At 42.5% G+C, this 12,500-nt stretch overlaps 1 protein-coding gene across 1 annotated transcript in view; it reads left to right on the forward strand.

The window, feature by feature from the left end:
* LOC307257359 (glutamate receptor ionotropic, NMDA 1-like) overlaps nucleotides 1–12,500 on the forward strand; it is a gene marked incomplete at both ends in the record, with an annotated part of 94,139 nt that overhangs the window by 46,773 nt on the left and 34,866 nt on the right. Inside the window, 2 exons of the mRNA XM_080036560.1 lie at nucleotides 7,989–8,086; nucleotides 8,960–9,081. Of these exons, the coding sequence (XP_079892686.1) occupies nucleotides 7,989–8,086; nucleotides 8,960–9,081 (220 nt within the window). The remainder of the gene's footprint in view (nucleotides 1–7,988; nucleotides 8,087–8,959; nucleotides 9,082–12,500) is intronic.

Here is a 12,500-nt window from a genome sequence, read left to right on the forward strand (position 1 = left end):
CAAGAATTATGAGATGAATATAGAATAAATAAAACTTTAACTTTTTGAATGGACTTTTCCATGATATTGCATTTATTTTAGATGCACTTGTAAAGGCTGTTTGTATGTAGCTACAATCTTGACTGCATTACTTTTGGCACATATTAAGTGTGTGTGTGTGTGTGTGTGTGTGTGTGTGTGTGTGTGTGTGTGTGTGTGTGTGTGTGTGTGTGTGTGTGTTTCGTTTCAGAAGTGACCCAACCTTTGATGCTAGCTACAAAATATTCTGCGAGAGGATCATCCGCCAAAGGATAATTGTAAATCAGGAGGTGCTGAGAATGAACCAGCTACGACGAATGTTTTTAAATACGGTGCAAAAACATGAAGATCGTGATGCTTCAAACTACAGGTAACAACAGAAGCTTTTTTAGCAGCGATGTAAAACACTTTTATGCTGGAAAATATCAAAAGAATAATAAATAATAATAAAAAAGGCTTTGATAGTATATTTAAACTACTAATACTTTCAGTATGAATATATCTTTATTTACACCCTTGTGCTCCTCTTTCCCTGTGTTCTTATGTTGCAGACAGGATAAATTAAAGAGAAGGCTGACCCTGGACTTTCCCCAACTGGTGTTTCACTGCCCCAGCAAGCGCAACATATGCGAACTGGTTTTTGTTGAGACTTTGTCTACAGATATGCTGATAGACAGGCTACCTCATCCATCAGGTACAGACACAACTGAGTCAACTGAATTAAGCCAAGCTGAAAGTGACACTGAACACATGGCAAGAACAACAGCTGGTCCACAAACTACTGAGAACACGAGGACACTTTATAGTGCAGCGCTGATATTGAAGCAGCTACTATGTGACTCTCCCGGTATGACGTGCCCCTGGCCACCCACATCAGATGATTTAAATGTATCCGATGCAAAATCTGTTGTGCCACTTGAACTGTACAATGTTATTGCTTGGATTGTAGGTGCAACAGAGGAACCAACATTAGCCTGTTATGTTGATATTCCAGAAGATTTGAACCTAAAAGTGATATCTGTTTGTCAAGACATTATGTATCTTGCATCTAAAGGTCGGAGGCAGACACCCAAATCATTATGTCTTGGTCTAAGTATTCGGCATTTAACAGGTTCCTCACAAGTTGTGTCACTGCTGAGTGGACTAGGACATTGTGCTTCATGGGACACAGTTGTCAGTCTAGACACTAGCCTTGCCCAACTACAACTACTAGAGGGCAGAGACAAAATCCCGGTTGGATTCTCGAAGAAGACTCCTACAATACTGGTGTGGGACAATATTGACTTTGGGGAGGAGACACTATCAGGTCGTGGAACTACTCACCATACAAATGGCATTATGCTGCAAAGTTCTGTCGCTGAACCTGCGTCAAGAACAAACAGACAACCACTACAGAAGGGAGTGTCCTCATTCAAAGCACCCCCTAGCTGTCCTGTAGAACACTACCAACAGTCTAAAAGACAAGGGCCACAGAACTTGTTTCATCAACATAGTATTCCACTGCAGCTGGAAACATACAGATTGAACACCGTGTCTGCAGCCCAAACTGAACTGGCCTATGTTTTTGTAAAATACATAGATGCTGAACGATGCACAGTCCCAAGCTGGACAGGTTTCCATACATTGCTTCAAGGTGATGCTACTCTGCAAAAGTCAGCACTGCATTATCTTCCAGTCATTGAGGCTTCACCGACAGAGATGTCAACGGTAAACACAATTCTGAAGCGAAGTGTCCAAATTGCTGATCGGCTTGAACTGGACCATATCGTGTTGGTGTTTGACCAAGCTATATATGCCAAAGCTCAACAAATCCGTTGGAAAGACGAAGACTTGACAAAGCGTCTAGTGATAAGACTAGGCGAGTTTCACACATGCATGTCCTACCTCGGTATTCTAGGAAAAAGGTTTGGAGATGCAGGACTGCAAGACATACTCATTGAGTCTGAAGTGGTTGCCCCAGGATCCATCAATGGGGTGATCAGTGGGCATCAGTATAACCGCAGCATAAGGGCGCACAAGCTTATGTACGAGTGTCTGCAACGCGCCAGAGTAAACACCTTCCTGGACTCTTTGCCACTAGCGGAGAGATATGAGTGTTTGGATGTTATTGAGGAGACAAAATGTGCATTCCCAGAGGGAACAATCGATGTTTTGGGTGCTAATGACAAATTTGAAAAAATGTGTTGTATGTATGCAGAATATGTGGAAAGGAGAAGTGCAGTCAACCAAACATTTGCATTCTGGAGTTCATACATCGATATGGTTCAAACACTCCTTCTGTTTGTGAGAGCAACAAGAGAATCTGACTGGCAACTCCACCTGTCAACAGTTCGATTGATGATGCCGATGTTTTTTGCCTATGATCGTGTGAACTATGCTAGGTATCTACCTGCATACTGGCTGGAAATGGTCAATTTGCCTGTAACACATCCTTCTTGCCACAACGACCTCAGCGTTAAAGGCCAGTGGACTGTCCAACGTCAAAGTGTCCATGGATTTGCCTCGATTGCCTGTGACCAGGCTATTGAGCAAACATGCAACCGAGATTCCAAGACAAAAGGTGGATGGACAGGGATAACACAGAATCGAGCTGCAGTTTATCGCTGGATATTATCACAAAATGAAAGGGCTGCTATAACAAGAAAATGTGAGTCAATGGCAGGTAAATCTCCTGAACAACGGAAACGGAAAGACCTTGACAGCACACGGATTCATGCTGATGAAAAGGCTGTGGCTAGAATAAGTTCCACCCTAGATTCTATGCTGAACCCTTTCGACACACACCATGAAGGTATTGTGTGTCTTAGCTCTGGGACAGTAGCAGTTGAAGAAATCACAAAGGATTTGCTCGCAGCTCCAGACAAGGGGGAAAAAGCTGTCAAAGAGTTTATGGACCAGCGACTTTTGTCAAAATCTGTCGACATATTCGCTCCCATCAAGGCACTTAAACTGAAAACCTTTAGTGACCAGGCAAAGACGAAGAAGAAATCTGCAGCGGGCAAGGATGTGATTCTACGGGCTGACAAGAAGCTGTTCTCTAGACTGCTCATAATAGGCCAGAGTAGAAAAATTGACCTTAGGGAGATTCTATCCTACTCACTGGGAACGGTTTCCTATCCTCTAGCCAGTATGGATGGTTCACTTGCCAAAACTAACAAATCAGCTCTCATGGATTTATTAGAGGCTAAAGGTGGGGACTGCCTAGTTGATACAATCCCAGCAAATGGAGCTATTCTGTTCGATGGCATGGCGGTCATACAAGCCCTTCAGTCCAGACCACCCACCTTTGGAGAGCTCGCTGAGACCATACTACAGTACATAGTCAAGCTGGCTCTGCAGCACAAGTGTGAAAGGGTAGACTTTGTGATAGACCAGTATCCTGAAATGAGCATTAAAAATGTAGAACGGTCACGTAGAGCCGCTGGTGGCACACAACAGGTGCAAATTTATGGAAGGACCCAGAAGACACCAACTCAATGGAAAAAGTTTCTATCTGATGGAACAAACAAAGCGGCACTGGCTGAATTCCTCTTTGATGTGTGGAAAGATGCTGATCTAACTGTTGTGCGCAAGGACTTGACTGTGTACATAGCACACGGAGAACTGTGTCACTGCTTGAAAGTAAAAGATGGTTCACAAACTGTAAATGCTGTTAAGGATCTTGAATGTGATCATGAGGAATGTGACACAAGGGTGTTCTTACATGCACATCATGCTGCACAGGAACATGAAACGGTCATCATTAAGAGCCCTGATACAGATGTGGCAGTTATTGCTTTAAGTCTGCAGAGAGATTTTCCATGTAGCTTGTATTTCTTCACGGGAGTTGGCAACAGGACAAGAATCATTGACCTTGTTAAGGTGTCAACAGCCCTTGGAAACATTGTGTGTTCGGCACTTATTGGAATTCATACCTTCTCAGGTTGCGACTCCACAAGCGCCTTTCATGGCAAGGGGAAAAGAAAGACGTTCTCTGTTGCTTGCGAAAAGGAAGAATACCTGTCTGCATTTACACATCTGGGAAGCAGTTTTGAATTGGACCAGTCAACATTTGATGTGCTGAGCAAATATGTGTGCCACCTGTATGGCCAATCATCTGCAGAAAATGTCAACGATGCAAGGTACAGAGCATTCTGCATGGCATCATCAGCTTTGCCGGAACTCTCAATGCCTCCTACAAGTGACGCCCTGCACCAACACTGCAAAAGGGCAAACTACCAGGCTGCAATAATGAGACATTCTCTCAAAGGTATAATGTCTGCCCCTTCACCCAATGGCAATGGATGGCACATTGAGGATGGGGAGTTAAAAGTTACATGGATGACTACAAATCCTGCCCCTGACAGTGTGTTAAAGGTAGTCCACTGCAGCTGCAAGCAGAGCAAATGTGAGACAGGAAGATGTTCCTGTATGTCTGCAAGACTGTCGTGTACTGATTTGTGTCGGTGCCAAAATTGTGCCAATATTTCCATGGAAACAGAGGATAAAAGCACATGGGAAGATGGCTCTGATGATAGTGATGATAGTGATAGCTAAGAGATGAACAATGTCTCCCTCATTCAGAATACGCAAAGTCACACTTAATCAGTTAGTTCTCTAATAAAAATTTTAGTTTTTGCCACATTTGAGAAAAATCCCTCAGAGTATTTTACTATTTCTTTTTTTTTTAGTTACTTAAGTTAAATACTTTAAAAATGAAATGTGAGGTTACAGTGCACCTGACCTTAAAAAATATATAATATTCATAGTTTGAGTTTGTGCCAAATTTGAGGAAAATGTATCAAAGAATTCTTGAGATATGGCTTTAACAATGTGCAAAGTTAAGACAAAATAATTAAAAAAAAAAAAAAAAAAAACTCAAGACCTGCTGTGACATCAACACATTGTTTTGTTCATGTAAATATTGTTTTATACCATATTGTGTACATATTGTGAACTGTAATGCAGTTTTTGTTGTATTATCAATTTTTTTGCATTATTCGATATTTTGATTGATGTCAGCCATTTTGGGCCAAAGTGTTCTTTATTTTATTTATTTTTTTACTTCCTCTTATAACACAGTATCTACTGAAATTTTTAATGTATAAAACATCATTGTTTAGCAAAATGTACCATGTGTATGTTCAATTGTACAGGTTGCTATTCACTTATTTTGAAGCGTTTTTTTATTTTTTTTTGTATATTTCATGGTTTAATTTCAAATTAAAGTATACTAATGCTAAAATACTTGTCTCAAATGTTAGGTATATGTATTAATGTCAATTTGTGAGAGAGATTGTGTTTCCAGAATGAATGTAAATACATTTACAAGAAAAAACTGCTGCATAAGATTTTCGTTTTTTGGTAATTCCTATTTTTATACATTTATGGCTCTTAAAAAAATACTGCAGGATATTTTGCGGAGAACTTTTAACCTAATGTCCACAATGGCATTGTCTATGCAAAAATGCAAAAAAAGAGTAGTGCCCAGACGTGGGAACGAAAATCACTTTCTAGGCACTTTTTCCTGGTTCACCTTATGGCCTATTACCGACGTTTTTATATCCAGCCCGGAACTTGCTCTTCTTTTTTGGGTCAAAATCTGCTTGATTGTCGTTAGCACAGATGCTACACGCCATCTTTCTTTGGGACTCGGAGGGTTTTAATGATGCTTAACGGCAGTTAGATGAATGGATAATAAGATCTATAGATGGATAGATGGATCAGTTAGTGGAAGGCAGCCCCTGATTGGTTCATGTAGCCATCAATCTAGCCTCCAGTCAGACCGGACCCTCCCCACTTTCTGGCTGTTAGTGGAAGGCAGCCCCTGATTGGTTCATGTACTGTATATGTTTTTGAATTGTACGGCGACTTTGAGAGCTTTGAAAGGCGCCTCCAAATAAAATGCATTATTATTATTATTATTATTATTATGTAGTCATCAATCTAGCCTCCAGTCAGACTGGACCCTCCCCACTTTCTGGCTGTTAGTGGAAGGCAGCCCCTGATTGGTTCATGTAGTCATCAATCTAGCCTCCAGTCAGACCGGACCCTCCCCACTGTCTGTCTGTTAGTGGAAGGCAGCCCCTGATTGGTTCATGTAGTCATCAATCTAGCCTCCAGTCAGACTGGACCCTCCCCACTTTCTGGCTGTTAGTGGAAGGCAGCCCCTGATTGGTTCATGTAGTCATCAATCTAGCCTCCAGTCAGACCGGACCCTCCCCACTTTCTGGCTGTTAGTGGAAGGCAGCCCCTGATTGGTTCATGTAGTCATCAATCTAGCCTCCAGTCAGACCGGACCCTCCCCACTGTCTGTCTGTTAGTGGAAGGCAGCCCCTGATTGGTTCATGTAGTCATCAATCTAGCCTCCAGTCAGACCGGACCCTCCCCACTGTCTGTCTGTTAGTGGAAGGCAGCCCCTGATTGGTTCATGTAGTCATCAATCTAGCCTCCTGAGACCAGCCATATCTCACAAGCTTATTTGTCGACTACATAAACCAATCAGAGGCTGCCTTCCACTAACAGACAGACAGTGGGTCCGGTCTGACTGGAGGCTAGATTGATGACTACATGAACCAATCAGGGGCTGCCTTCCACTATAAGGGACCAGTAAGGGACCAATAAGGGACCAATAAGGGACCAACGTTACGTGCCGTTTACATGCCCAGTGTTGCCATGGTTGAGGCTTGGCTCTATTTCTGCAGATCTGAGGAACAACCACTCACCCAGAATCCTCTTCCTCCTTCTTCCTCTTTTCCACACGAACCTTTTTATAATTTGCGGTTGCATCAGCGCTCTCTAACATGCACGTCCCTGGTTGGTTGGTTGGTTGCAGTCTTGAAAGCGCCTCAGTTTGCATGTGCCACCACACCACGCACAACTTGCCCTCCTTTGTATTCAAGCTTCCACTTTCAGTTCAGCAGATCTACCCTTGAAACACTTTTTTTTTTGTCTCCATTTTTAAATTTTTTATTTTTTTTGGGCTGTGCTACCCTCGTGCCTTTGAGCATTGGGGTGAGAGTGAGCATGGTGCAGGCCCGGGTACTAGGGGGTACGGGTTGGGGGTAAGGGTTGGGGTTTGGGTTTGGTGCCCTGCCATAAATCAGACAGTCCATTATTCCGACAGCTCAAAAGTCCGACATGTTTCCACTGCGGTGACGTTAGATTTAAAGGTGAATTTCGCGATTCTGGAGAACCAAAAAAACATAACAGTGTCAATGCACAGCTTAGGCTCTGTAAACGGGAATGTGGCTGTCTACGATGGCCCATTACTTTACAGAGCCTAGGCTTTGTATTAATACCAGACATTTTTTGCCGCCCACTAACAGTATAGGCAGTGGCGAAGTGGGTAGGGAGGTCGCCTCTGGAGTGCAGGGTCGGAGGTTCGATCCCCTGTCTCCCCGCCACATGTCGAAGTGTCCCTGAGCAAGACACTGAACCCCAAATTGCTCCCGATGGTTCAGAGAGCGCCTTGCATGGCAGCTACTGCCATCGGTGTGTGAATGGGTGAATGTGCTAAGATATGTAAAGCGCTTTGGGGCTGAGAAAATCGGCTATAAGGCGCTATATAAGTCAAGTCCATTTACCATTTACCATACAGACAGGTAGCGGATTGTGAGAATGTATTCACTGAAAAGGACTAATCGTGAATTTGACGACCTTTCTCCAGAATTGCTGACTCCATCTTTAAAACTAACTTCCATCTCGTTGGGAATGTCTTGGACTGTTGATCTCTCAGAGTAATGGCCCCGTCAGAATTCTGGGCCTTCCCCTGTGGCAGTAAAGAGCTAATGAAATGTTCCTATGATGTGTTTTTGTGGTGTGTTGTTTTTCTGTGTGTGTGTGTGTGTGCGTGTGCGTGTGCGTGTGCGTGTGTGTGTGTGTGTGTGTGTGTGTGTGTGTGTGTGTGTGTGTGTGTGTGTGTGTGTGTGTGTGTGTGTGTGTGTGTGTGTGTGTGTGTGTGTGTGTGTGTGTGTGTGTGTGTCCACCAGGCTGAGAAGGTGCTGCTCTTCAGCCAGGACACAAACATCACGGCTCTGCTGCTGGAGGCCAAAGACCTGGAAGCTCGAGTCATCATACTCTCTGCAAGGTCTCTATCTATCTATCTATCTGTCTGTCTGTCTGTCTATCTATCTATCTATCTATCTATCTATCTATCTATCTATCTATCTATCTATCTATCTATCTATCTATCTATCTATCTATCTATCTATCTATCTATCTATCTATCTATCTATCTATCTGTCTGTCTGTCTGTCTGTCTGTCTGTCTGTCTGTCTGTCTGTCTGTCTGTCTGTCTGTCTGTCTGTCTGTCTGTCTGTCTGTCTGTCTGTCTGTCTGTCTGTCTGTCTCTGTTCAGATATGGTGTTCTGCATACCCTGGTTGTAACGAGCGGTTATTTGAGTTACTTTTGCCTTTCTATCATCTCTAACCAGTCTGCCCATCCTCCACTGACCTCTGACTTCAACAAGGCATTTTACGTCCACACAAATGCAGCTCACTGGATATTTTTTCTTTTTCGGACCATTCTCTGTAAACCCTAGAGATGGTTTAGAGTGAAAATCCCAGTAGATCAGAAGTTTCTGAAATACTCATACCAGCCCTCCTGGCACCCTCAACATTGCCATGTTCAAAGTCACTTAAAACCCCTTTCTTCCCCATTCTGTTGCTCGGTTTCAACCTCAATAAGTTGTCCCGTCCAGGTCTACATGCCTAAATGCATTGAGTTGCTGACATGTGATTGGCTGATTAGTTATATGTGTTAACAAGAAAATTAACTGCTGTACCTAGTGTCCGGTGAGTGTATGATGTGTATTAAATGCTTTTGTCTGTGTGTGTGTGTGTGTGTGTGTGTGTGTGTGTGTGTGTGTGTGTGTGTGTGTGTGTGTGTGTGTGTGTGTGTGTGTGTGTGTGTGTGTGTGTGTGTGTGTGTGTGTGTGTGTGTGTGTGTGTGTGTGCGCAGTGAGGACGAGGCTGCAGCGGTGTACAAAGCAGCGCGTCAACTCAACATGACGGGGGCCGGGTACGTCTGGCTGGTGGGAGAGAGAGAGATGACTGGCAAGGCCCTGAGTGAGGCACCAGATGGTAAGTTCACCTTTTCCTCTTTTCTAACTCTGTCTCTCTCTCTCTGTCTCTTTATCTGTCTGTCTCTCTCTCTGTCTCTAACTCTGTCTGTCTGTCTGTCTCTCTCTCTCTGTCTCTCTCTGTCTCTCTGTCTCTCTCTCTCTGTCTGTCTCTCTCTCTCTGTCTCTCTGTCTGTCCCTCTCTCTCTGTCTGTCTCTCTCTCTTTCTCTCTCTGTCTCTCTCTGTCTCTCTGCTTCCATCCAACTGTCAGAAAAGGTTATCAACAAGATCAATCAATCAATCAATCAATCAATCAATCAATCAATCAATCAATCAACATTCCTTTATATTGCCCTTTACAGCAACCAATCAGAAAAGCTCAACACAGTTTGTACCTCTATCGTGGGACTTCTAAAATAAGTTGCTAGGATTCTGACAATGCTCTGTTGAGTTCAAGAAGATTTAAAATCTCGGGGGCCAGGCCATTTATGTATTTAAAAACAAACATTAAAGTAGCTAAGAGGAACTTTTAAATATTTCTGAAACAGTCTAATTTTTCCTCTGAAGATCATAAATTACATGTAACAGCAAACAAGACCGCAAGGCTTTAGCATAATCCAGTCTTGGATGGAAGCACGACTATCTATCTATCTATCTATCTATCTATCTATCTATCTATCTATCTATCTATCTATCTATCTATCTATCTATCTATCTATCTATCTATCTATCTATCTATCTATCTATCTATCTATCTATCTATCTATCTATCTATCTATCTATCTATCTATCTATCTATCTATCTATCTATCTATCTATATCTGTGTGTGTATTAGTTTTTCTGATGATGGACCCTTCTCCTCATCACATTCAGTTTGCTGCTCAGTGTCCCGGTGTTATTACGATCGCTGGTTGAACGTTTAAACATACAATGACAAAAAAAAAGAAAAAAAAAAAAAAAAAAAAATCAATAAAAAATTCAATAAAAAAAAAAAATTAAATAAATAAAAATGTTTAAAGGTTCTTAACCGCTGTTTTCTTTAGTGGCTCATTGTGTCTAACATCTTTTTGTTTGTTTCATCTATAGTGTGTGTCGTCCGCCCGCCCGTCCGCCCGTTCTCACAGTAGACAGGCCAATAACATGGCTGCTATTTAAAGGGGGGCAGGAGGAGGGGAGGGGGGTGGTGGGTAACTCAGGGTTCGGTTGTTGCAATATTTTAAATATTACCTGGCTGAAATACTGGAGCATTGCAGTTGTATTTTGGGGGCAACTACCCGGTTTTGGAATGTCACATTTTTGGTTGAAACAAATCTTGATTTTTTTCTTGAGATAAAAATTTTATTTGTGCCTTTATGGATACAAACTTTAGTGAGTATTTTAGTTCCACTAGTTAAAGTAGCTAGGAGGAACTTTTAAATATTTCTGAAACAGTCTCATTTTTCCTCTGATGCACTTTGAATGGCCTTGTGTCTGAATTGTGCTATATAAATAAACTTGCCTAGCCTTGCCTTGATGATCATAAATTACATGTAACAGCAAACGAGACCATCAGTGCAAAGAATGCTATTTTTATATAGTTTTTTCTTAATGCCTTTGTCATGGGTATATATGCTCACCCAGGAACAACAGCTGGCGTGGTAAAAACACTACCGCTTTTGTCCAAAGAGGGGCGCTAGAATTAACACAAACTGAAAGTGAATGGGTCACTCTTGAGAAATAAAAACCTTCAAAGAGCCTTAATATTACCAAAACTGCATTGCTCCAGTATTGCAGCTAGGCCCCACTCCGGTGTGTGTGTGTGTGTGTGTGTGTGTGTGTGTGTGTGTGTGTGTGTGTGTGTGTGTGTGTGTGTGTGTGTGTGTGTGTGTGTGTGTGTGTGTGTGTGTGTGTGTGTGTGTGTGTGGGTTGGTGGGGGGGGGGGGGGTAATACACATCTAATGTCGCTGCGGTTACGGTTACCGTGGCGTGTGTCTGAACGAAACACTGGTAAGATGCCGCCTCTGCTTCCTGCTTCCTGCTTGATGCTTTTGCCCCTTTGCTATTGGTCGATATATCAAGAGGCTTCTCCCATTGGTCCAATGCAACATGAGGGGAGGGACTTATTCATTTAAAGTTTCAAAGTCGGTGGATTACTCAGTCAGCCATACAATGACGGTGTGATGTGAACACAGCCACAGACAGACAGACAGACAGACAGACAGACAGACAGACAGACAGACAGACAGACAGACAGACAGACAGACAGACAGACAGACAGACAGACAGATAGACAGACAGACAGACAGACAGACAGACAGACAGACAGACAGACAGACAGATAGACAGACAGACACACACACACACACACAGCAACACTTTATGTAGGAGGGGGTAAACTCTGATGATGCACAAAGAAGTTGATTATGAATTTTAGAGTGTGTAGAATTTATTGGGATTTTTTCATAATTATGTTTTAATTAGTGTATAATGATCTTAGAATGAGCCTTTTATATCTACATAGGAGCGGGGGCGCTGAGGCCGCCATGTTGCACCGCCATGTTTCTACAGTAGCACAGAACAGACAAACTTAACTAAAGGCCTTACAGGTTTTTATACATAGTGGGCGTCCTGGGGAAATGCACCTGTTGGAAGACCAAGAAGAAGAAGTACTATAGAATAAATAACTAAATACATCTTCACCTCATCACTTGATATTGTGGAAAGACTCGAGGCAGTGGTGGATGATGCCATCTTTAGTAACTATAGCTTCTTGTCCTTGAAGGCCACCGTAGCTTCTGGAAATTCTCCCACAAAGAGAGGGGGTTAGCAAGGGAGCGCTGACATCTACAATCTCACCACTAGATGACGCCAAAATACACCAATATTACACACTGCACCTTTAACCACCTTCCGTCCGCCCGTCTGTTGCTAAGGCTGCTGGGTAATCTGCTCCCCGCCCTGTTGTCGTGGCGATCCATCCTTACCAGTTGCCGCTACACTCTTAAAGACACAGTGTCATTTCTTTCTGCACATCACGTCCAGATGTGTCTGAAAACAAATGTCCGCCATGTTGTTTTAAGGTGTAGCCACTCTGCACTCTGACACTCAGCTGCTGTGACTCTGACGCAGACGGTTCAGGTTTTTACTTGGGGAAACCTTTTCAAAGTAAAAGTCCCTCTTTACACAAATCCATGTTAACATTTTTATATATCTTATTTTTCAATAGCAAATACTGTAGCCTGGTACTTCAACTTGAGATCTATCTATCTATCTATCTATCTATCTATCTATCTATCTATCTATCTATCTATCTATCTATCTATCTATCTATCTATCTATCTATCTATCTATCTATCTATCTATCTATCTATCTATCTATCTATCTATCTATCTATCTATCTATCTATCTATCTATCTATCATTCTATCTAGATGTGAGGAGTTAGTTTCATGATAGTAAA

The sequence above is a fragment of the Ammodytes marinus genome, assembly GCF_949987685.1.
Source record: "Ammodytes marinus genome assembly, chromosome: 2".
NCBI classification, from domain to species: Eukaryota; Metazoa; Chordata; class Actinopteri; order Uranoscopiformes; family Ammodytidae; genus Ammodytes; species Ammodytes marinus.